This window comes from Epinephelus lanceolatus, chromosome 3 (assembly GCF_041903045.1).
Source record: "Epinephelus lanceolatus isolate andai-2023 chromosome 3, ASM4190304v1, whole genome shotgun sequence".
Lineage (NCBI taxonomy): Eukaryota > Metazoa > Chordata > Actinopteri > Perciformes > Serranidae > Epinephelus > Epinephelus lanceolatus.
Window position 1 is genome coordinate 6,625,761 of NC_135736.1, and position 27,178 is coordinate 6,652,938.

The window sequence follows — 27,178 nt, forward strand, 5'->3', positions numbered from 1 at the left end:
AGTGGCCTGTATCAGACAGCAGGTTTAACAAACTCTGAGCTAATGAACCCTGAGATCAGAACGACTGATCAGAGTCAGTTCAATCATCTCTGAGTATGTTCACTGTGAGTTAAGCTCATGCATGGTGAATGTTAAAGCCATCATCAATGAATCATACGATTCACCACGGCAACAGGTAAATAAAAGGCAGAGCCTCCATTTTAATCCAGTGCATGTAGAGATATTATTGCATGTGGACTGTGCGCTTTTATCTTTAAAACAACATAGCCTGAGTCAGAATAAAACCATACAAGGCCTACATTACATTTTGAATATATTTGTTCAGCTTTAATCTGACAGGAACAAAACACAGAGGCCAGACACTGAGGAAGAAAAATATCTCTGAAGATTTAAAAAAATATCTAGATGAACAACATAGAGGCTGGATTGCATGCCCACAATCTGATCCAGTAATAATGTGGTTGGTGATTTGCACTTGAAAAGAAGTGAAAGTTAAAATACTGTAAATTTCAGATTTTAGATATCTTGGCTCAACAGTATTCAGTGGTTTAATTTCAGCTACGTCTACAAATTTAAATGTAAACACAGCCGCTGAAATGCTGTTAAAACACCCCGAGACTATATGTCACTTTTAAGACCTCATTCTGCAGCTGCACCACACTCTTGCTCACTCTGAAATGTTAACATGCAATCTCCAAAACTCAAAAAAATTCTGTTCCAATCACATCATGAGTGATAGAGGTAATTATATAGTGATCCTGTGTGTCTAAAGCTTTAGTGATTTTCACAGTCTAAACTGAGATTACACATTATGTGCAACAACAAACCCTTTAGTGGAACTGTTCTAACAAACTTACAGCTGTATTGTGTGCATAAAGTCACAATATTATTAAAAAAAAAAACCAACAACAAACAGCAGGAAGTTTGCTGATCTGGTGGGGAGTCTGGCAGTCGGTGATCAGACCCTTGGCGCAATCATGTTGTTGTGCTCTAAAACTGCTAAGCTGAAACATTTGCCGCTCTAGTTAACGTGCTGCAGTTGTTCTTCTTTTTCTGTGTTTATTGGCAGCTCGCAAACCGTACTGTATTATCTACCGTACTGCTATTTATAGGCTATGATTTCATTATCTGAATGACACATAATAAAGATGTCCCATTATCAGCTGATAATTTATTGGCCCAATATACATTGTGCATCCATCGTAACTTTTAAAAACAGAACTAATTTTATTTCTGATATACATTAAACCTCTGCTAGTTAATGTGCTTCGATAGGCGCTTTGACTGGACTCATTCAAAGCGTTACCACAGTAACTGACCCATGGTTTGAGTTATCTCTAACTCTGTATTACAAAACCCTGAGTTTCCCCCATCTCAAGGTTAACAAATTCAGTTTTTATTTTAACCCACTCTCTAAAATGGAGCCCAGGTGTCAGAGAACACCAACAAGGCAGGAAAAAGACTTCTAGCTGGTAAACAGTGTAGATTTCAAAATATCGGCTTTGCAAATGATTTATGAGAAAGGAGATGCATTCAACAGGTTTGTTCGAACCCCAAGGATAGACACAATGCGTTTGGTCGGTAACACTGAAGGTTTACAGAAACTTTATTTGTTTACAAAAAACTCAGTAGGGGAGGATTAATTGTTGGTCTTCAACAGGATGTGAACTCCGGTCTCCTGCTAAGGAATCAGATGCACCACAGGCCTGTTTACTAGTTCATCCAAACAGAACTGTTACCCCAAATACACTGAGTTCTCAAGAGTGCATCCAGAGGGATTCTGGCCTTGACTCAAAGTGTTATAATTTGTGACAGCAACAATTTTACAGTAGAGAAGAATGGAGGAAAAGTTCAGTGTGTCTTTGAATTCCCACACTTCTGTTACTCTAATCTGATCTCTAACCTGGTTTTTAGGTATAAAATCGGAAGCATGGCTGAAAATATCAGAGTAGATGAAGATACCAGATATGAACATGTATAATTGTTTACACTCCACAGTAGTAGTAGTAATAGTAGTAGTAGTAGTAGTATCCAGGAGAGTAGTAGTATCCAGGTGAGTTGCTTTGTAGTGCTGCCCTTCCATGCACTGCCTTTTGCAAACAATTTCACTTGTGCACTTGGTGTGAAACTGGTGAAAGGTTTGGCTCAGTTTAGGCACAAAAACCTTTTGGAAGGTTAGTGAACAATCACAGTAACAAACCAATATTTGGGAAATGAAAGTGAGAAGAAAATATAACAGTGTCAGTCTTTGTTGACCCATCCATCCACCCCACGTCCTCCCTCTGAGCCATTTCATTAAAAACTTCACATCTCAACCTTTATTCCTGACAGACAAGAGCCATAATTCATACGACCACTTTTGGTCATTGTCATGAAAACATAAACAAAAGTCATTTTCAGTCAAAAATGCAATTGTTTTTTATCAGAGGGCAGTCTATGTAAGAGTGTTGATTAATGTCTCTGGGTGTTTATATAGAATACCATTTAAAGGCAGGCATGTCGAATATATATGTATGTTAATATACTGTATGTGGTAACTTGTTGAAAATAACCCATTTTTGTGGTAGAGTTTTAGGCTGTCCATTTATCCCATACTTTAAGATTCAGTGTGTAAGATTTAGGGGGATTTAGTGGCATCTAGTGGTGAGGACTGCAGAATGAAACCAGCTGAAACTTCTCCCTGTTAGGATTCCTTCAGTGATCATTGTTCAAGAGCCATACGTGAGCCGCATTATCCGCAGAGGTCTCTTCCTCCTCAGACAAATGGTCAAAACATTGAATAAAGTAGTTTCACGTGACAAATAAATGTTTCTCCTATGCTGATCAGCACATTGCAGAGCAGACTGCTTGGGACATCTTTCCTTGTTTACTTCCATTAGTGTATTGGTCATGTGTTTGCAGCCTTCCAAAATACGTGGGTTATGCAAGAATTACTGGTTCATGATTACATGAGACATTGGGATGAATTTGGGTGCATTACTTTTTGTAGGATAGCGTACGAACAGTTTATGAGAACAGTTTGCACAGAGCCAGCCCAACGCCTGCTAACATTTGCTCACCATTTTTCTGATCCAGATGTGTAGGAGGTTTTTACCATGAGCTGAATTACCCACAGAGGTCTCCTCCTCTCTATAAATATTTTAAGTGACACAAAACACACACAGTGACGGCAGCTAAAATACCTGAATTCATTTGACTGTTCTTGTAAAAATATCAATTATTTTTTGGCGCTCCAGTCATGTGACTAATAGAGAAGTATGCCCGGTCACTCAGAGTGAACTCTGACCTTGCTGAAATGAAGTTTATTAAAGCCTCTACTGCAGAGCCAATTTCCTTGGAACATCTGCAAAAAAAGGTCAAAAACAGAGCTATCCAAATCTGTACAAACTGCTCAAGGTAGCGCTGACTTTGCCCATTGGATCTGCTACTTCAGAGAGAAGTTTTTTAGCTCTGTGGAGAATTCAGAACTGGTTGTGATCAACTATGGGGGCAATAAGATTTTCGTCCCTTGTGCTACTTCACATTGAGAGTGACATCACAGCGCAGCTGTCACCTGAGACCATAGTGGACGTATACGCAGGGTGCAAACAAAGACGTTTACTTCTCCACTAGGACATTTTGCAATGTAAGTTAAAATCTGCTTTGTAATTTTATGTCTGTGATGTTTATTTAGCATTTATGAGTTGTAATGCACTGTTGTATGTAAAATTGGTATGCTTCACCCATTGTGGCAGGGTCAGATCTCGAAACTGTCTAGGCCTATGGTCGGATTTTTTTTTGCCCCCCCCCCCCCCGGCACGGATCTCAAACTCCGCCTATGTTCAGCACATTGCAGAGCAACATATCCTCATGGGATGGCTCCCCACAAGAAAGCTTGGGATCTCCTTTCTTGTTTACTCCCATTAGCGCAGTGATCATGTGATTGCTGCCTTCCAAGGTATGTCGGTTATGCACGAATTACTAGTTCATGATTATGGGGGACATAGCCCAGTGCCTGCTAATGTGTGTTCAATATTTTTTTCTCACAATTTTATGTGTGCTCACCTTTTTTTCTGACCCAGACGTTGAGGAAGTTTTTACCATGAGCCGAATTATCGGCTTAAACGAATTAAAGGTCTCTTCTCCAGAACAAGCAGACCTGGTGATTTAAACCGATTAAATCCACACTGCATGTAGCGGAGAGGCTGCTAACTATGTGAAAACACAAATGGCCCTGTCTAGAGCCAGTGTCTGGTTTGTCCGTTCTGGGCTAAAGTAGAAACATTGTGGTGCAACATGGTGATCTCAGTAGACGAGGAGCGGCTCTCTGTGTAGATATAAATGGCTCAGGTAATGAAACAGCAGTTCTTATTTTCAGGTGATTATAAATGAAAGAAAACACACTTATTATATAATATTCCATTTCAGTCAATATATCCCTCTAAATCCTACACACTGGTCTTTTAATTTGCTCTTCTGAAAAGGAACTAACAAGATGTTGGTCAAAATTTATGATTTTAATAGAAAATGAAATTATACCAGAGGAAAAGTGAAGAGTGATCATTTCTACATTTCTCTCAGTGGTTGACATGTTTGGGAGTGATTCCATAGTAACTCCTCATCACTTCATTATAACTCCATGGATATTTAATGATAATTACCATGTGGTCATTGCAAAAATGATATGAGTCCATGAGCAGAAATGGAAGTAGATACCTTGACATCTTCAGCTTCACTTAAACCAGACGTTGATCACGTCTTGGGCATTTATCATGTTGTGGGAGAAGCTTTTCAGCTAACCAGCTAGCTTCTAACTAACAGCACAAATAACAGCTTCCTGGTAAAAGAAAATAGCAGACTTGAGTTCTTAAAAGCATACACTATACATAACAAGAACCACATTATTACTGCAATTAATATTGTTAATATTATTCTTATTACTATCATTATTAAACACTAAAATGCAGCCAGGCACAAAGCTTCAGGCTGACAAGTTCATTTGAAAGAAAAAACTCAAAGTGACATGCAAACGTTCTCGTCATCCTCTCATCGTCCTTCTTGTTTCCGTTGCCATCATCAGTGCAGTATATGTATTAAAAGGAAGGTCTTTGTTCACAGTTTCTTGTCCACCTCACAGCAGTGAGAGCTCTTATTGGCTCAGGTTTCAGTATCAGCAGCTGCCATTGGCTGAGCATGGAGAGCTCTGATTGGTTCTCAGTCTGTTTGGCATATCATCCAGTTGGCTTCAGAACTCGTATGACAATACTGTGTGCATGTGCGCGTGCCAATGTTAGGGTAGAGGTGTGGATCATGTTTGATAATGTCGTCAGTGTGTCTGATGTATAGGTGATCAGGAATGTGTTTTTTTTTGTTTGTCTGTATTGGTGTGCTGACCTATAGACAGGGGTGGGCAGTATTTCTCATATGTTTTTGAAGTACTATATTTGTATATTTGTATATACTACTATATACTCCACCAATTTAGTCCTTATCAGCATGATGAAAATAGTCGTCTGTGATAGTCTTCATGTTATCTTATTTTAAGGTTGTAAACTAGAATTTAATTTAGAAATATAAAATGTAAAGAAAGAAACATGCATCTAATTTTTCCGTTCAATCTTGAGGGATAAAAAACTGTTTTGGTAAACATTTTGTCTGTCACTATCTTCTCCTTGAGCCTGTTTTTATGTTATGAGAATAAGGGATTTCCCATAGACTGTAAAAATAATAGATGTAGCTACCATGACCCCCATTGGTTTGTAGACTAACATTTTGAAGAGTTTGGCATTTCGGACGTCGCCATCTTTGCTTTTTGGAGCCAGAAGTGACCATATTTGGGTGAGAAGCTGGAGCTGGAGGAGTGCGGGGTGAATCTAACTAAGAAGCAGAGGATAGTATCAGCAGCCTGTCACTCTAGTGGCCCTGCTGTTATTAAGCTTAACTTTAAGCCTCAATAACAGGTGAGTTCTATAAAATCCACCCCCTGTACAGTTGTCATTAATGTTGAAATTAACTATAGAGACCAAAACTGTTTTTACACCAGGCTGTAAACATGTTTATTTCTGCTATAAAGGTAGGCATTTTAACATGGGGGTCTATGGGTACTAACTGGCTCAGGGGTCAGCAACCTTCACTATCATATGAGCCGTTTTTGACCAAAAATAATCTAAAAATCTATCTGGAGCCACAAAACATATTAAGCCTTATAATGAAGGTAACACAGCCTATTAAATCTAAATTAGCCTGTTACAAATAGGTCTAAATGAGCACTCATTAATATATCTAACCACCAGGTGGCTATTTACAATTATTTGGAACTTTAACTTTGCAGAGTTGGCTGTAAAAGCAAACAAATCTCTTCACGCACAATGAAACTGCTTTCTTCCAAAACTTTCCCATTTTTGGATTGGAATCCATAGCTAACCAAGCTAGGGAGACTAAACACTACTGTAGCCACCGCTATTGAGATTTGGCAAAAAGCAGAGGAAGAGGCACTGGGCTGAAGATGACTGACGCATATTTTAGTTGCTGAAATGTTAAAACTTTTTTTTATTCAGTGTCACTCAGTGTCATTCAGTGTCATTCAGTGTTCAGAATCACTTTAAGCCTACATCACTGATAAATCTAAATTATCCATTATTGCCTACCCCTGGACTGAAGCCAGCCTCCAGTGGCCATTAAAAGAACTGCAGTTTTTGGCATTTCCATGTTGGCTTCATTTTTCAACTCTGAGGTTGCTGATTGGGATTTCCACATAAGGTCAAGTTTGACTGAAGCTAATGTTCCTGTAACAAAGTGGTGCCTACCTGCATACAAAGTAAAATTAGATGAAGCTCAAACAGGAAGAACAAACATGCCAAAGGTGTCAGACAACTGTTGCAAGGTATAAGAGGATGATTTTTTTTATAGCAGAAAGCGTGGGCTACAAACTAGCAGTATAGATAGAGTCTGATAGATGTGGGCATTTACCAGTTAGCCTTGTGTGTTATTCCAAATATTAGGGGTGTAACAAAACACCTATCTGTGTTGAGCTGTTCTGTAAAAAGGGTTTTGGTTTGGTACCTATTACAAACCCAATAAAAACTTAAACTATCCGAATACATTTGGAAAATAAAATATCCATCTTGAACTGTGTTTAACGTAATGTTCTCAGTGCCACTGCACTCAGCAAGGCAATCCACAGGACGGAACATGCAACATGCTGTCTGCCCCTCCCACCCCCAAATCAGACTATTCTACTCCTGTGAGACACTCTGGGAGACAGCTACGCTAAGCTAGCTTGATTTAATATGATTAGTAACACTATTACCAGACCAGAAATAGAAGATCCTCTGATATCCTACAGGTCTGGAGTTTGGAGCCACTTTGGTTTTGCTTTCAATAATGAGGACAATGGTGAGAGAGAGGTGGATAAAGCGACACAAAAAAAGCTTATACTTAACAATAGGTTGGGAATACTTCAATTCATGATGACAACATCCCAGTGTGTCAAACGTGATCCCTGCACCACATTTAGGCAGCCATTCTGATTTAAACAGAGCAAAAGAAATCACTGCAAGGATTGGTATATTTATAATTACAGTTATGAGACTTGACTCTGTAGAGTAAACATTATGAACATGCCTAATGTAACTGAGCCCTGTTACAATATTCGTTCATGAATCCATTCCAGAAATAATGTAATTATTGAACTGTACAAAAAACAAAAGCCCAAATTATGATGTCAGTTTTAAAACATTTGCGAAAGGTAAAAAAGGGAAAAAAGGAAATGTCTCTGGCATTTCAGAAACAAAGTTGTTTCCCTTGTTTGTATTTGTTTACAACTACAATCCATATTCTACAAGGAGCTGTTTGTTTTATTTGCTGTCAAGAAGACACCACAGATGATGAGGTATAGCTCCATCATTGTTCATAGTAAAAAAAATCATGCTTTATGATGTTAGTTTTAATAAATTAATGAATTAAAATAACATAAAATTAAAAATTAAAAAAAAAAAAATAGAAAACCAAGGACATTTCTCTGGCATTTCTATATTTTGGCTGTATTGTATTGAATTGAACAGTTAATTTTCTGAACCGTTACACCTCAACCAAATATCATGAAATACTCTTTCTATTCTGCATCATGTTCCACCATCATCCATTTCCTCAGATCATGTGAAAGCTTAACCAGGAACATGGGCTGATAATTAGCCTCAGCTAGACACCCTGTATGAATAATTTGTTGCATTTCTTATTTTATCCGTGTTACAATATTTATCTGTGTTGTTGACCCTGTTCAACAAAATGTGCACTGAATGATCATTATCAATGTGTGTTTTGGCAGAGCAGTGCTTCAGAATTCTTAATCAAGCATACTGCTGGCTTCAAGTCAAACACACTTAGTCATTTGAGTGAGGAACATATGACATGAGAACATGTCAGTGGGATGCATAAAGTACAATGCCCAATTTACTGATATTAGCAAATGTAAGCACAGTATAAATTTCCTGACAAGCCAAGCTGTGTATTTTTCTACGACAAAACTATTCATCACCACTTATTTTACAATTTCTATCCTCTCGCCCCGCCTCTCCTCCTCATGCCCACAGTGAAAATATTTTGACATCATCTGCATATTGTGAATGACAGAATCATAACTAATATCTTAGCTGGTAGTGAGCTGTTTAAAACACTAATTACAACAGATATGTTTCTGGCTCATTTACAAGTTTAACCAACACAGCTTGTCCACACTTGCAAAGTATTTTCATGCTTCAACTCTTTTTTCCTTGAAATTTTCCACATCACTACAGTGAATTTGCACTAGGCTGTGAGCAATACATTCCACCCCCAGCTTGTCAAATATGGAAGCTTGGTAAGTGGCCCTATGCTTCAAACTATGATCCTCTAGGTTCACCTCCAGCGTCACTTTTGTAGGTGTCAGTGTCATTTTCTGCTCATTACATGCTACGATACATTTCAAAATAAAATTGCGTTGTCAAAGAAAATGTAGGCTTTGCCACTTAAGTACTTTAGCTTTAGGCAACAAAAGTACTTAGGCTTAAAAAATAGATAATGGTGATGTCTGTTACAGTAAGTTATCAAGTACACCAGAAAGTATGTTATTTGGTTTAAATAAACTCAAAGTTGACTTTTGCTGTCGCATAGTACACAAACATTGGTCTCCTGGATGAAAGTCCTGTGCAGCACCCCTTGCTTCCTCTTTCCCTTCCACTTTTCCCACTATTAGTGTTTGGTGTGATAAGACCTTTAAGGCTCATTTATACTCCCTTCACGTACAAAAACAGATACGTCCCTTTCAAACATTGTAAACGTCACTGCCCTCATACTTCCATGTTTCCTTTATGATGGCATAGATACAGCCAACAGATTTCACTAGAGGGCGGAGTCAGAAGTTTCACACAACAACAAACGAGGTGACGGTGAAGGAGGTCATAATATATTACCTCTCAATGGAGGTAGCGCTATAGACGGTGGTGGCCTGCAGCCATTATATACATCCTAACATGCGGACGGTGAACTCTTGTCGCTATTTTCACTATATATTTCTATATATTATTATATGTAACAGATTCATTCCGTTCTGCCATGATTGAAGTTTCTTCATCATCTCCTATGGTCATATCTCGCTTGAACTACGTTACATTGCCTCCATGATCTCCTGTGGTACTGCACTGTTGTGTCCGTATCCATAAGCTTTCAGAGAACATGCAAAAGTTAGATACAGAGTCTCCGTCTCTGTATCTAACATTGAACAAAATGAGTGCTTAGACACCACAACAATCTTATCTTTCTCTACTTGGTTTCTCACCCACAAACACAACCTCATGTTTACGGATAAGGACTCATTTCAGGTCCAGTGATTTTCATTTGTGGCTGACTCGACTCTAGGTAATATCTTATGAAACAACGGATATAAAGAAGCTGTTTAACTAACTTCAAATGATCTTATAATACCCTTTTGCCATATGATACCTGACTATCATATGGTATGAGAGTTGTGTGCTTCATACAGCCAAAACAATAATTTTGCTAAGTGTAAACCAGAGCAACATATAAGCTAGTGAGTAAAAGTCATTTACAGCTAAAGTTAAGGTAAGACACTACAAAATGTATTAACAGGATACTGTATAACTCGTAAGCATAGTAGTTACACTGACAGCTAAGGGCTAGCTTATTAAATGGAGGAGTATATTTGTGTCTGAATACTTGTAACATTTATCTTTTTTGCCTTTTGTTTGAACATTTAATCCATCTATAAGTGATGTATAATAAAAAGCCCCAAGGTGTAGGATTTAAGTCTTTCAAACTATTGTGATGGTTTGCATTTTTTTTTGTAGAAACATTAGTAAATCCCCTTTACTGGTGCAGTCAACAATAGTGCTGTACCTGACTCAGAATTATGTCAGTCGAATCAGATTTTCCTGTTTCATACGACTGTTTGTTTTCAAGTTTTAATGGGGCTCAGCGGGATGTTAGGTGTGACAGCGGCATTCAAGTAATAAAGTAAACAAGCTAACACTGCTAACGATGGATTGGAAATGTGCAACATCATTTTTGGCCGGCACTAGATATCAAACAAAAACTAAAAACAAAAACTGTGTCGTATCAAGTATCTGTGAGCTCCCAAGCAGAAGAGAGAAAATAATGTTATTTTGGAGCCTTTTGCTGGAAAGTTTCTCCTCTGTGCACCTGCATCGTGCCTGCAACACATCCCCAGAAGTACACTGCACAGCACACAGACTAGCAAAAAACAAAACAAAAAAAAAACAACTTAACTTGAAACAATCTCAGTCAACTGAGAAGTCTCAAACTGACAATTTGAATCTCTGACTTTCAAAGGGCAGCTCTCAGTGTTTGTGTTGCTTTCAACTTAGATATTCTCAGAGTCGCCGAGTTGCATTTGTTTGGTGTTTGTTGATGCTACTTCTAGACTTCACAGATCAAGTCACAGATGATCATATCCTACACAAAGGGCCTTTAAAATAAATTGTGATTATTTTGTATGATTTTGACTAATTTTTTGCCCATCCCTGTGTATAGTGTATGTTTTCATACCATTGGTTTTGTGTATGTGTGTGTTTGTATGGGTGTGTGTGTGTCAGTCCATGCATCTCTTGGGTCTGGTTAAAGTCTCTACTAATCAGGGATTTTCAGGCAGAAATAAGGAAAACAATTAAGAACAATAACATCATTATCATTATCTGCTATCACAATTACTATTATTCCATGGATGTGATTTTTCAGGATGTCAGTTTTTCTTCATAGCACTTGAACTCATTTAAAGCATGATTCTGCTATTATACCCACAATTCCTGATCACATCCCTGATTCATGTTGTTATTGCGTCAACGTCAGCATCACTGTTGTCCTTATTTTCTAGAGCCTCCATGGCAAAAATCTATGAAACAACAATGTGAGTTTGTTTAAAAAAATGTCCACTGTGCTTGATTGTTTTTCATGAATTTGTAAATGACCAGCCATCTTTCTCGCTGATGGTCAAGTTATTCACTTCGTAGGTGGGCAGGTCTTTGCTAAAGCCTGACAGCCAAGTGGTGGGAGGACAACATCTGTCCAGTCTTTCTAGGCTAGATGTTAAAGAGCGAGATCAGGAGTCCTCAAAGTGATATGATTGGCTAAAACTCCGGATTGAAAATCGGGGCAGATCACCCACGGTGAGTGGTAATTGGTCACCGAAGGAGATGACAAGCATTTCCACTCACTTTCAGAGGGGTAGGGTGGATGTGTGTCGATTGGCTGTAAGGCACTGGCTCGGGTGTGGTCAGGAGAGATCAGTCATGCTGAGGCTCATGGGTAATCCTGGACGGAGGTAAGCCACTGGGACACGACCATTCTCACTGGTCGATCCTGTGATGGATAGACGAGCTTTGGAGCGCATTGCATCTGTGAATTTCATCTGTACAAGGAGAAAATATGTTAACCATGTTTTAATCATTAACACAAAAACTGAAATTAGATACACAGCTGCTCCTGGTTGACCAACTCTTCTGACAGAATATTAACTCTGAAGGGATGATTCATGGATTTGGGAAATATGCTTATTTGCCTTCTCTCCCAGAATGATGAGAGACAGGGGGAGCATAATTCCAAAAATGTTGAACAACCCCTTAAAATCTTAAATAACCTTGTGATAAAATGAGTAATGTGGTGACGGACTGTGCTGTAGAATAGAAATGTAACTCATCTTGATGACCCCTGAGAATGTGAAATGAAATATGAGCATACTGAATTAAAGTTAATATCACACCAGCTATCATCTTTGCATTTCCTTTGTAGACCTAAAAGATGCCTTTATCTAAGCACAGCACCATTTAGAAGTCTGGGCAGTATACTGCTGACTTTATTTTAGTATTCCAGGCCAATGGCCACATGAAAATACTGGCATTGTACATTTCTTCAAACCACAAATACGTTAAGTGTGTGTGTTTCATATGTATCATATCAACGTTTCTATAGTGACAAAGTATATGAAATGACTTTGTCACTGGTAGGTGGAGGGGATTGAGAATGGTGTGACAGAAAGGCGAGATGCCTGCCAAGCTGCAGACCACTGTTTGAGACCAACAAACAACTTTTTTTTTTTCTTTTTTTTTTTAAATAAGTCATCGCTGTGCGTCCTGCTCATGGATGTATTAAGAGAACTGAATACATCATTGGAGACAGGACTCTGTTTATTCCTATGAAAGTTGCTCAGTGGTGCATGAAGCCAAAAGGCCCTCTTTCCGTGGTATAGTCTGGGGACACTCCTTTCTAAAGTGTGTTTAACACACCGGCGAAAACGGCCGGCAACAAAGCAACGCCTCTTGCATTTTTGAAAAGAACACACCCTCACGGAAATGTGCGCTCCCCCTTTTCTCGTCCGCAAGGAAACAAACACACAGAGAGCTTGAAAATGGATGCCGAGAGATTTAACTCCGTTTTATCAAACGTGTGCTCAGTCCACAAGATTGTGGAAATGAAGGACTTACAGCGACTTGAGCCATTTTTTTCTTGCTACACGTGTTTCTAGTTGGACTATGTTTATGAGCACAAGAGCTCAGCAAGCCACCGAAGGACCGCCCTGCGGATTTACTATTGGTTCTGCAACGTAGGGAGTTTTTTTAAACTCTGAAATTGTATCCGCCCATCTAAACACAAAATCAGGGAGAAAGTCATCAGTCTTTAGTTAAGCAAAGCATCTAAAGACTGACTTGTGAGTCTATCCGTGGTATGAAATTACCTGGAAGATCAGTGCTGCTTCCACATCACTGGGCCCATAGAGCAGATGCACTACGGACTTCCACTGGCCAAGCCAGCTACTTCAGTTGCTACTTTTTTAGTTCAGTGCTAACTTCAATGGGGATAAAATTATTTAATCTTGGCATTCTTCTAGACTTTGACCCAGTGAATTAAATCTTTATAATGGGATGAGTCACGTAGTGCTCAAAAGAATGTATGTCTATTGATTTACAGACATCTCTCTCCCAATGTAAGTCTATGGGAAAAAGTCTTTTTGAGCCCAATGGCATCACAGATGTAATTCCTCTGTTTGGCCACTATGAAAATTGGCTTCAAAGCCCTGCAGACTTTCTGAGAGTCTGGGGTCGTGCTCACAAACATTCTGAGTATTCTCAGAATGATCACAAACATTCTGAGAATACTCTCAGAAGACTCCTAACTTAGCCTAATAAATTTTTAGTAAGGAGTCCTTGCTTAGGAGCGATTAGGAAAATTCTCAGTGCAACGGACAGAAACTTTTACCTTAGTGATGAGGTGTGGTTGACAGAAACTTTTACCTTAGTGATGAGGTGTGGTTGACACCATTGCCAGGTGTGATGCATTCTTTTGACAGATGTGACTGGCTGTCACAGACACACCCTTTTGTGAGCCTGGACATCCATTGGAAATGAAATGAACTGCTGTATGTAAAAGTGTTGTCATTGTCAGTGTGATCACTCTGCTGATGGAAGGTTGACACAGACCAGTCATCACTGCTGCACTGTTGCATTTTTCCAGTTTTCCAAAAATATTAGTATTGTGATCATTTTATTTCTTATATATTGTTATAGCAATGTTATAGCATTAATGTGTGTATATCCCTCATGACATCAGCCACACATATTATCCGTGCACAATCTAATCTGTAGCATTTCATTTACTCACTGTCATCCAGCATCTGGAGAATATTTCTCCAACCTCTTTCTGTTTCCACCATTTTCTCCTATGATTAACTCTTATTCTTCTTAAAACAGTTTTTCACCTTAGGAGCTCTTTTAAGAATTTTCTTAGTATTTCATCACCAGCAGCAACTCTTTGTACTGGGAAGGTTTGTGAATATTGCCCCTGGTCCAGCTGCCTTTTAGGATCAAGGACTCTTTGTTGTCATTTGTCCAGCTATGCAAATACATGAAGAGAACAAAATGTAGAACTCAGGTCTCTGTGATCATTAAACAATAAATTATAATAATACATCAAAAAACATCAAACATGGGTGTTTTGTAGCGACTTGTCACTGTTTTCCAGCAGAGACAGTGCCATGAAAAGCGGTTGTTGTTTTTTTACAGAGACATCACTGCTTTTCTAGCAGGTGATGTGCACCCCAAACCGAGGTGCACATCACCTGCTAGAAAATCTATAGCCAAAACATAATCTTTTCCTAACTATAACAAATGGTTTTTGTGCCTAGACCTAACCACACGTTAACAAGACTTAACCAACGTACCCACTACATAATAACATACAAAGGTAACATGTTCGTGGTTTGAAGAAACATACAATGCCAATATTTTTCTGGGAATTGGGTATTACTGGTCAGACCATACATGCACTGGCTAAGTTGTTAATTAATCACTTACTGAATCGTTGCCACCAGATGTCCAACTGACTAATTTATTCTTATATAGTGTTGCTATGGCCTGTGTGACTCAGACTTACATTACATGAACAACAGTGTGGTGTCATCAGGTTTTAGTGAATAGATGTTTAATTCCATATTCTTTTATAGTTCTCAGTGTGTGAAAACACAGTCTTAGACATAACAAACATTGAGATCCTTTCCTTTGACACTTATACACCATTGATACTGACACATTGACCTGTTGAATGGGTAAACAAACGTCAGCCGACACTTCAACATGTGCAGGAGGCTGCCAGCTTTGTTTAGGTGCTGTTGCCACCAAGACCCGAAAATGATTCAATGATATGGACGTTCAAACGTCATTTAATCAACAAGAGAATGTGAGAGAGAGGGGAGAGAGATGGAAAAAAGAAAGATAGTTGAAAGAAATGGGAAGCACATGAGAGGGGGCAATTAAGACAGAGGTAATCTGGTGATTATTCAATGGAATTATGTGGCTAATCAGTGAAGTGTATGAAAATACACTGCAGACTGTAGTCTCTGCAAAAAGGTAGACGCACGGTGACAGCTAGCTCATACTGTTGGGTCCAATACAAGTCCAGTGCTGATTTAGTAGACCCACCTCTGCTGTCTAAAAGGGGTATTAGTCATAGGTCAAAGGTCAGTTGTTGGGGATGCTGCAAATCAATGAGCAGAATTGCTTAATACAAACATTGCATTTTGAAAGAATTTCACACCAATGTAATCAAGTCACTTGATGTTTTTAGACAAATAAAACATTCCTGTTTGGTTATTTTATCCAGAAACACTCAAACATTGATTTCCAAGAAAATGTACACTGGAACAATATATATTGTTTTTGTAATATAAAATTAAATATATCATGATATATCTTTCCACATCACCCACTCATTCTACAGCTCTTTGCAATGTGGTTGTCATTGCAGAGAATATTTTTATATTCCACACACGCACACACGCAAGCACTCGCCCACCCACACACACACACACACACACACACAGTGAGAGATAGAGATAGAGAGAGAGAGAAAGAAAGAGAGACAAAGACATACAAATGAAATTATTTTAAATCTATAACATTCCCTGAAGCCACTAAAAGCAGCAAGACAAACTGAAGCATTATGTAATAGATGAATGGAGAGCGTGTGTGAAAGCAATGTATCGGGTTATGTTTGTATGTTGCAGTATGGCTTAAAGTGTGGAGAGACATTTGAGGCAAATCAAATCATTGAAGAAGGAACATTGACATTATGTGAGCATGAATTCTGGTTTGGAGGAAAGAAACTAAGAAACATTAGCCCCTTGTTAAGAATATATTGCTATGGCGACCGATGCTGCCACAACATCTTTGTTTGAATGAGCTTTTGTTGCACTGAATGAGATTTTTTGTTTTTAGAAATAATTGATTACAACTATAGCCATTGTTCCCTGAAGGAGAGAAATGGAGTACAGTACATCAGTACATACGCTACAGTATATCATGTCTTCATGGCCTTCACTAATAATATGTTGCACCTCAGTCATCTTCAGGAAACAAATTATATTTATCATTTCATTCCCTTTCAATTGATTGCCTTGGTACAACACATAGTATGGGACATACAGTCACCCTGCAGAACAGCCATGGAGAAGGCAAATCTCCAACACAAGTGCATTGTAGACCAAGCAATAATCATTTCATCTAAAAGGCAAACACAACCAACCCAACTGACAACATCTACTGTAGCCGCTGCACAGTTATCGCCCACTAATTCGCCTTTTAGCAACTTTTTATGATGTTGCCGTTGCTTCTGGGTGAGAAGGCCCTCACACCACAATGCAATGAAAGGTCTTTGATGATAGAAGCCAGAAAAAGCCCCTGCTTGGAAGGGTTTTTCCCCAAACTGTCAAAACTGACAAATAAATGGTCACATGAACAATCTCTATAACACTGGCACAACAAACAAAGTATGAAACTCCCCTGCTCCACGGATGCAAAAGTTGTTGGGCAAAAGCTCAAGACCTTAAATACAATGTACCTATTCAGTAACCTCAGGTACTTATGATGCATTTTGATGTAGCGTTACACTGAAATTATTTGAAGCTAACTGAATGCAAGAGGGACGCACAGACCCTCTATTTGGAAGCAAGGAGCTGTGAAGTACCATTTAAAAGAAACCACAAAGAGCCTCAAACACTAATGTCAAGTGCAATGATGGAACATTAGACCTTAGGTGTTAAGTCTAACGAAAAAGAACAGAGAATTCTCAGATCAACTAATGCTGAAATGATCCCACATTTGAGCCACCAGGAGCAGGTGCACCCTGCAAAAGATAGTGTAAGTGGAAAGTCCCCACTTTTCTTCAAAACCACAAAATGTATGCTGTAACAACTTCTGTTGTTTGTCCCACACAACTGTGTTGTTGACACAGTTGACACAGTGATGGTTGTCATAACTGAAACTGTGAAAAATAACGCATTGCATCTGTTCTGTCTGTGCATGCTGAGTCTGTGCTTGTACATCACTCATGGAAACCACTTCAAGCCAACTGACCTGCAGCAACACAAGGAGAGAAGCTGCTGCCCTCTGGTGAGCAAACTGAGGAAGGCATTACTGCAATTGACCTGCTGTGTGCTGAGCACAAAAAGCAGTGTTTACTAACTTAAAGTCCATTTTGCGCAAGTAAAAAAGTGCATTTATGTGCAAAAGAGGGAATTGTGAGTTTGTGTTAGGGGATGCTGTCCACGTTTATCCTGATCTTGCTGAGCAGGGCTGTCAATAGACTTTCTAGGAGTGGTTTCACCAGATGTATCAGTCTGATCAGTGTGTAGCATGACAGGGCACAGGGCCCAAACAGAGTCTGTCTACTCCTGGTAAATTTTCTCCAGCTGTATTGTCAAAAACCAGTCAGCCCCTGGTTATGGGAAGCATAGCCTGGCTGACTGACCAAACCCACTAAGCTACATAAACACCAATCAGCCAGAACATTAAAACCACTGACATGTAAAGTGAATAACATGTATCATGTCATTATAATGCAATGTTCTGCTGGGAAACCTTGGTACCTGGCATTCATGTAGATGCCACTTAACATGCACCACCCATTCAAATTCAGTTGCAGACCAAGCAAACCCCTCATGGCAATGGCACTCCCTGATGGCAGTGGCCCCCCCAGCAGTACAACACGCCATGCCAAACAACAAAAACTGCTCAGGAATGGCCCAAGTAGCCTGACAAAGACCTCGACCTGGCCTCCAACCTCGCCAGATCCCAATCTGAATGAGCATCTGTGGGCCAGTGCCCCCACCTCACTATCCACAGGACTCCAAGGATCCACCACCAACGCCCTGGTGCCAGACACCACAGGACACCCCCCAGAGGTTTTGTGTCCATGCCTTGACAGGTCAGAGCCAAGGATGACCCACCATAGACTAGGGGTACCTCTGGGGCTACAGCATGTCCCACAAATGCCTGATTAGATTGAGATCTGGGGAATCTGGAGGCCAAGTCAAAGTCTTGAGCTCTTCATCACATTTTTCGGTCTAAAAAGTTTTTGCGGTGTGGCATGGTGTATTCTCCTACTGAGGGGGCCGCTGCCATTAGGGAGGGCCACTGTCATGAGGGGCTGAACTTGGTCTTAAGCAGTGTTTGGGTGGTGTGTGTCAAGTGGCATCCATATGGATACCAAAACTCAAGGTTTCCTAGTCAAACATTGCATTGTAACAAGACGATAAATGTTATTCACTTCACCAGTCAGTGGTATTAATGTTTTGACTGATCAGTGCAAAGATACTGGCCACAAGTAGCAACCGTGACATGAGTTCATAGTTGTTTATTCCATCATAAAGTCAACTCCGACACTCCGTGTATGGGAAATAAAGAGGGAAACCTGTGAACTTTGACAGCTTCTGAGCCAGCAAAGGCCACATCCATTCCAACGCTAGTCTCTCAGCTACCTGACAATATAGGGAGAAAGAGGAATCCTCATCCTGGCTTAACAATGCAGGATGAGTGCCTGTTCATCTTCCAACAGACCATGCATGTCCACAAGTGAAGGTGCTCCTGGTGCTCTAACTCCAATTTGGTTAATCCCTAAAGAGTAACGGTGAACAAGTCAATCAAAGATTAACCAATTAATCTAACATTTGGTACAACGGTGCCCAAGACCTAGAGCTCTGCAGGTAGCCAACTTATCAAAAGAATCCACTATTGCTGCCACCAACTGAAACATTAAAGCTGTTTCTAGCCACTGAGCTAACAAGCTGCGGCTCTCGAATCCTGTAGAGTCAGATGTTTTTAGCTTAGCATAAGAAGTGAGCAATGACTGTAGTGACTACAGTATAATTATGCAGCTTGGGCCTCACATATGTTAACCAAGGTCATCTGTTGCAACAAGTAAATTGACTCAAAGGGAACAGTGGTATTACACTTTCATTTGTTCCATTAAGATGTCCAGTGTTTGATGATGCTACCAGTCAAAACCATCCCATCTTCAAATGAAATCATGGGGCTGCCAAATGAAAAGCTGACATTAAGACAGATGGAAGTGATTGGCCAATGAGTCAGTCCAATAAAGAGGATGATTGGCTAAGGAGAAAGGAGAAATTAAGAAAGGAGGATCAGGGAAGGAAAAAAGTAAGCAACAACAAGTGGAAGCGGATAAGTGGATAAAAGGGACAGTAAAAGAGAGGACAGGAAAGAAGGAAGGAAGGAGAGGAGGTCAGAGGAGTGCAGAGAGGATAGAAGGTGTGGTTAAGAGGAGAGGTGACAAAGAAGGGATAAAGGAGGTGAGCAAGCTGTTGGGTATTGAGTGAACAAAGGAAAGGAGTATCACAGCCATATACAATTTGACCATATATGCAGTATTAACCAAAGCTCTATTATGGTCCCAATGTTACTTTTGTTTATCAAGACCAACTGCTGCATTCACATCCTGCCCTGAAAGTACAGAAAATCATACCACTCAGCAATGCCAGCCAGCCTCAGTGGCAACTTTTGTCTTATTGTAAGATTTTTTTAATAAGGAAAAAAAAAATGTTCAGGGATATTAATGAAAACGTACTATTGAAAAGCATGGCATGGCACGCCCATTTGTGGTTTTTAATTTCAGGACAGGTTATACTATTGACTGAGTATTACATTTGATACATTTATTAATAAACTGGACACAAAGCAGCTGTTCAGAGCACAGCTGAGCTATAATTTGGAGTCCCATTTTTTTTTTCTTTGGACAGGACAAGGCTATCACTGTTTGATCCTTGGGGGAAAGGAAAACATATGGACTGGGCTGATATATGACATATGTCATTTTATTAATTTTGTAGGTGAGCGTAAAGTGTTTGCCTTAAGGCGAGACATCCCTGGTTTTTTCATGCACTGGTCAATTTTGAGATTTTGCTTGTATTTCTTTTAGACTAGTGGGAAGAAAACATCCAAAATACACATTTAGGACTTATTTTAGTTCAAATTCTGTTCTGGAAATGTACGCAAAAAGTGCATATTTACATAATAATGCCTTTTTTGCATATATGAACATAACATAACATAAACACTAGTCTTAAACACCTGGGGAAGTTTTTACTTATACTTTGAGCCAAAAATATCCACTTTAGTAATACTTACACCAGACTTTTCAGTTTTACTCTTATCTCTGTTCTGAAGGTTTTTTTTTTCAGAGGAGCTTGTTCATATACAGTATTATTCATAGCCTGATTTATGCGACATTTTATTCCTTAAAACATGATGATTTTTTTTTTTTTTTGTGGCCGTTGACAGTACTTTCTGATTTATGGAGTGATAAAAAGAGATATTCAAAATCCCCTCTATAAAAACCTTTAGCTCTGGTATGACATCAAAGTGAAATGAGAATTTTGCTTAGATTTCTGTTCTGGAAATCTTTTCCAATAAGCACATATTTACTCGCTAATGCCTAATTTGCATATTTAAACATAACATTTCAGAAAACTTATAATATTAAAACAATAATAAATCAACTGAGGAAGCTTCATAGTGGTATCTTAGTTAAAAAGTTTATGCCCATTCATCTGTAGTGTTTCCCATTAATAGTCACTGCAGTGGTTAACATATTTGTTGCTATTTTGAATTAGGAGTCTAATCTTTTAAGATGTTCCTATCCTGTTTTTTGATCATCTCAAAGAATAGCAGGTATTTCAAATAATGGTGGGGTCTCAAAAGTAGCTTAAAGCTACGGCTTCAGTATCTCTTTTTAATAGAAATATTGATTTCATTTACTAATATCTCCTCTTTGACTTTGCCTTTTTTTTAATAGCTGTGATTAAACTGTGATTTTGATAGCTTTAATAGAAAAGAGAGGCAGTAAAGCCACTGGATGACACAGGACATATTGAGTTTCACTGATAGCAACTTAAAAAAACACAAGTAAAGAGAAAGCATGGGTTCATTTTTGATTATTCAGGCCCAGTGAGAATGCGGTTTGCCACTGAAGTTGCTATTCGCCACCGTTATGCGAATGCAGCTGTTGTTCGATGGTATGAATGAATACCTGTTAAAAGTTAATTGTCTAAACACTGTCTATGACTGTGAGGTGAGGAAAGTTTTAGCCATCAATCATCACTCTCCTACCCGTCTTAGATCTTGACACTCTCAATGCCGTAAACGTTGTAGCCCTCTTTATAGGTGGCGTAGTTTGGCTGGTGGCTGGGGGACAGCAGGTTGAAGTTGGGGGCATGTTGAGGAGAAGACAGAGTGTGTGTGTAGTTTCCTGTGTGCTGGGGGGACGACAAGGTGTTGGCTGCCACCTTCATAACAAAAATAAAGTCATTGTTATTACTATACTGATTGTACTTTTGGAGGAATGATGACTAGGGTTGGGTACCAAACTCAGTACTTTTAAGAGCACTGACCAAATTATGTCAGTACTGCTAAGTGCTGATTCACATCAAATCAGTCAGCGCCAAATTTCAGTCCCTGCTAAGAGCGCATCTGAGTGAGAGAGCGTGCTGCATTCCAGCTGTGATGCAGCTGCTGGAGCCGATGGTGGCCACTCTTAAAAGTGAACAGCACAAAACCAGATTGCAGTCAGAACGCGGCACAGTGGAGTCAGGTGGAAACATTCCCTGTGTGCACCAGCTCTGTGCAGGCTCAGCTATGACTCATGTAACCATGACCCAAAGCATTTACTTACACATCTGAGTCTTTTTTCCGACAGTAATGAGTATCTACATTTTGCAGTCCAGGCAGCGCAGGGTGAGCTGTCTCTGAACAGAGGCAGAGAAGAGCACACTCTGCTCCAGTTTGTAATCCCACAGACTGTCCCTTCTTTTTTTGCCCAGCAGCTGGAAGTTTGGTCTCATTTTTTACAACCAAAATAAGATCTTTATTTTTATGGTAAGAGAGTAAAATACCAAAAAAGGAACTCTTAGGTATCTTAGGCACCCAACCCTAATGATGACTCTTTAACCATGTGACTATTATCTGCCCAGTTGCCAGAAGAAAATGTTGGTATTGTATGTTTCTGCAAACCACAAATAGCGTTACATTCACATGTTTCATAAGTATGATATCAACATTTCTAAAGTGACATAGTATTTGAGTTGACTTTGCCATTGGGAGGTGGAGGGAATGGTGGATGGTGTGTTACCTAGGCAAAATGCCTACCAAGCTGCAGACCACTGTACAGTACTGTAAACCACTGTTCAAGACCAACAAACAACAAAGCTAGACAGTAATCACTGTGTTTCCAGCTGCTTTTTAGGCACCAAACGTGAGTGTTTTGTAGCAATCCATTGCTGTTTTTCCTGCAGGTGTTGTGCCCCCAAAGACTTCTTTTAAGCCTAAAATACAGTACAGGCCAAAAGTTTGGACACACCTTCTCATTCAATGCGTTTTCTTTATTTTCATGACTATTTACATTGTAGATTCTCACTGAAGGCATCAAAACTATGAATGAACACATGTGGAGTTATGTACTTAACAAAAAAAGGTGAAATAACTGAAAACATGTTTTATATTCTAGTTTCTTCAAAATAGCCACCCTTTGCTCTGATTACTGCTTTGCACACTCTTGGCATTCTCTCCATGAGCTTCAAGAGGTAGTCACCTGAAATGGTTTCCACTTCACAGGTGTGCCTTATCAGGGTTAATTAGTGGAATTTCTTGCTTTATCAATGGGGTTGGGACCATCAGTTGTGTTGTGCAGAAGTCAGGTTAATACACAGCCGACAGCCCTATTGGACAACTGTTAAAATTCATATTATGGCAAGAACCAATCAGCTAACTAAAGAAAAACGAGTGGCCATCATTACTTTAAGAAATGAAGGTCAGTCAGTCCGGAAAATTGCAAAAACTTTAAATGTGTCCCCAAGTGGAGTCGCAAAAACCATCAAGCGCTACAACGAAACTGGCACACATGAGGACCGACCCAGAAAAGGAAGACCAAGAGTCACCTCTGCTTCTGAGGATAAGTTCATCCGAGTCACCAGCCTCAGAAATCGCAAGTTAACAGCAGCTCAGATCAGAGACCAGATGAATGCCACACAGAGTTCTAGCAGCAGACCCATCTCTAAAACAACTGTTAAGAGGAGACTGCGCGAATCAGGCCTTCATGGTCAAATAGCTGCTAGGAAACCACTGCTAAGGAGAGGCAACAAGCAGAAGAGATTTGTTTGGGCCAAGAAACACAAGGAATGGACATTAGACCAGTGGAAATCTGTGCTTTGGTCTGATGAGTCCAAATTTGAGATCTTTGGTTCCAACCGCCGTGTCTTTGTGAGACGCAGAAAAGGTGAACGGATGGATTCCACATGCCTGGTTCCCACTGTGAAGCATGGAGGAGGAGGTGTGATGGTGTGGGGGTGTTTTGCTGGTGACACTGTTGGGGATTTATTCAAAATTGAAGGCACACTGAACCAGCATGGCTACCACAGCATCCTGCAGCGACATGCCATCCCATCCGGTTTGCGTTTAGTTGGACGATCAATCATTTTCCAACAGGACAATGACCCCAAACACACCTCCAGGCTGTGTAAGGGCTATTTGACCAAGAAGGAGAGTGATGGAGTGCTGCGGCAGATGACCTGGCCTCCACAGTCACCGGACCTGAACCCAATCGAGATGGTTTGGGGTGAGCTGGACCGCAGAGTGAAGGCAAAGGGGCCAACAAGTGCTAAACACCTCTGGGAACTCCTTCAAGACGTTGGAAAACCATTTCAGGTGACTACCTCTTGAAGCTCATGGAGAGAATGCCAAGAGTGTGCAAAGCAGTAATCAGAGCAAAGGGTGGCTATTTTGAAGAAACTAGAATATAAAACATGTTTTCAGTTATTTCACCTTTTTTTGTTAAGTACATAACTCCACATGTGTTCATTCATAGTTTTGATGCCTTCAGTGAGAATCTACAATGTAAATAGTCATGAAAATAAAGAAAACGCATTGAATGAGAAGGTGTGTCCAAACTTTTGGCCTGTACTGTATGTCTTTTATCTTTTTCTAACCCTAACCAAGTTGCCTCAACCTAACCACACTTTAACCACAGCACTGTTTAAACGTTAAGTTTTGGTAATAATGTAGTGTATCTGTGGTTTGCAAAAACGTACCATGCCAACATTTTTCTGGCAACTGGGTTGCCACAAACTACCAATACTGATTCAAGTGACAACAAAAGTTTGAGTTTGAGTACTGAAAGCACCAATAGTAGATAACTGCAAAAGCAATATGGGGTTTCATTACAACAGAGAGAGAGAGACAGAGACAGAGACAGAGTTAGAGGTAGAGATGGCCTGTCTACACATGACAACATAGTCAACTTCTTTTTACAGTAATAATAACATTGTGTGTGTGTGTGAATAAGAAGGATAAAAAGACAGAATCGTGATAGAAACGCATAATTGACCACTTCATTCATTTGCCTAAATTCCAGTCAATGAAATAAAAAGGAAAAACAATGACTTAAATGTGTTTCTCTGCTCTGAATTCTATACATAATAAGGCAGATTTCTTCCTGCAGACTGTGTGCAAAAATATCAACCTCAGGTTTACCTGCAAGAACCTGTTCAACACGCTAGTAACAAACCTAACTAACACCTACTTCCAGGAGAGGACAGGGACATGGAATTTCAGTGGGCAATGTTCAGAGCCTCAATTTGCAGAGGTAGCTGTACAGAGTTAAATTCATACGTACGATAATCCCAAATATAATGCCAACCAGATTACATCAAAATGATATGATAAATAGTCAATGTGTGTAGCAAATATGCATGTGGCTGGTTAACAAAGTATAAAATAAAAAAACTAGCTTGATGAATTTTGACACTGAGGTTCCACAGGCTCTTTTGACACACAAACACTTTTGTCTTTATAAGTCCAGTCACCACCGGCTAGTAAGAAAAGAGTTTTTTTCATATTTCCCAAATTTATGGACAGAGGTTAAACAAAAGTGAATACTGGACTAAATCCATCAGGTGGCCAGAAACACCTCTCCATCTGAATGAAAAGCCAAGAACACACTAAGCAGCAGCAAAGGGCAGCCTGCAGTGAGCTACCGTGCCATGTCCATGGAAACCTACAGCGGCTGCTCTGAGCTGCAGCTGTTTGATTCTGCAGCAAAGTGCGTCAAAACTAAAAGTTGGATAGAGTGTACCTTTTAAGGGCGAACTGAAGCCAAAGAATACCCACAGCCAATCAGTAAACGGGGTCATTGGACTCCTGTGACATGTTGACCTGTGTTACAAAGAGTTTTACCTGAAACACGTGAATGTGCCTCCCGGCTGCAGAAGAATGCTGCTTAGTGTGTTTTCAGCCTAACTGTTGGATATGTAAATAAGTAACTGTTTGTTAACAAATTTGCCATATCAATTTATCAGCTTATGTCAAGGTTGATAATATGTCAATGTTGTGTTCACAACGTGTTTCCATTGCTCTTGGGTTGGGGAAAAAAAATATACTGGCCATATGAAAACACGGGTTTGGGTTGACAGAGAACCACAATCTGAAATTCCAGGCCAGGCACAAGTGTTTGATACAGATATAGACAACACAGCTCATATTAAGAAGTAGTTAGAAAAAAAACACAACACATTAACCTCTACATCTGCTAAAAAGATCCACTCATCAGCACACAAATTACTCCCTGTACTGGAGGAAGGCTTTGTTGTAGAACAGGAAAATAAGACAAATATAGATCTTCCCTTCATCTGCTTAAACCAAAAAGAAAAATGAATTTAGAGCTTGTATTTTCCAGTGTTAACACCAACCTGCTTGGTTAGCATCTCCCAGTAAGTAATGCAAGTGAAAGGTTATTTGGTTATGTCAACATGCTGTTGACTAACAAGAGGTAAACACGCCTAAAGGTTAGCTCTCCTCACACTGTGTGGACAGGATCATGGCGGATTCATTCCTAAGATGTTTTTGAGTGTGTAACTTTAATGATGTCATCTTTAGCCTATCTAAATAAGGTCAGTATCAAATGCAGAAAAGCATCTTCTTTTTTGCTTTATATTTGGTAAAGAGTAAGCTATATTGTAAACGTATCAACTATATCAACAATTAAGGCCCAGAGCTTCACTGTAAAGCTTAGGTGAGCAGAGACAAAATATAAAAACAACACCAATTCAGTTCAGTTAAATCTACTGAAAAACATTTTTTCAAGTAAACACATCAGTGGTCTTGATGGTGTGTGTGACATTGGTCAGCTTGGTAGAGACACTGTGGCTGGTGCTGGCCACTGTCTTTTAGCTGTGCTGCTGAAAAAACACGGAGTGCTGACAGTGACTTCTTAAAGGAGCTTACACTTACGCACTGCTGACCTCTTGTGTCTAGTTTAAATTTGGGTCAAGACTCCTTGTTGTGCATTTTAGATTTTCTAAACATAATCAGTGGCTAGTTTATTTGCGCCACTACAACTGCACTCTAAGAAATAAAGGTGCTAACTAGAGCCATACATGGTTCTTAAGCCTCCTAGTGGAGAACTCTTTTTGGTTCCTGGTAGAACCTTTTGTAAAGGGTCTAACTAGAACCCAACAAAAAGGGTTATACCATCTGTGAAAGGTTCCACCCAGAACCCTTGGTAAGAGGTTCTGCAGACAACTTCCTGAGGACTAATTGTTCCACCCAGAACCTTCTCTGGGGATACTATTCAGAACTTTGGTTTTACCTGCTATGGATGCTTACAAGGACCCACTTTAGATCCCCGTTATAGTCCAAAGGTCCATCTAGAACCCATCCGGGGGGGTTCTACCAAGGACCCTTTTATATTGCAAGGGTTTCATCTAGAACCCAACAAGGGGTTTTACTAAGACCCTGTTTTATTCCAAGGTTTTCAAGAAGAACTACTCCAGGGATTTTGGCAGGAACCCTTTACA

The 27,178-nt window shown here is 39.7% G+C and overlaps 2 protein-coding genes across 5 annotated transcripts in view; one reads left to right on the plus strand and one right to left on the minus strand.

Annotated features, from left to right (window-relative positions):
• Window positions 1-27,178, plus strand: part of LOC117255965 (integrin alpha-L) — a 63,770-nt gene that overhangs the window by 33,550 nt on the left and 3,042 nt on the right. The gene's annotated exons all lie outside the window — the stretch shown is intronic.
• LOC117255943 (glutamate receptor 2-like) overlaps window positions 1,579-27,178 on the minus strand; it is a 103,697-nt gene continuing 78,097 nt past the window's right edge. For 2 of the 4 annotated variants that reach the window (XM_033625205.2, XM_033625204.2), the window contains exons 19-20: window positions 21,444-21,619; window positions 1,579-11,899 (exon numbers count right to left, since the gene is read on the minus strand). In XM_033625205.2, coding sequence (XP_033481096.1) covers window positions 21,449-21,619 — 171 coding nt within the window. In that variant the 3' untranslated portion in view covers window positions 1,579-11,899; window positions 21,444-21,448. The remainder of the gene's footprint in view (window positions 11,900-21,443; window positions 21,620-27,178) is intronic. The other 2 variants (XM_033625207.2, XM_033625206.2) reach the window with 1 other exon arrangement.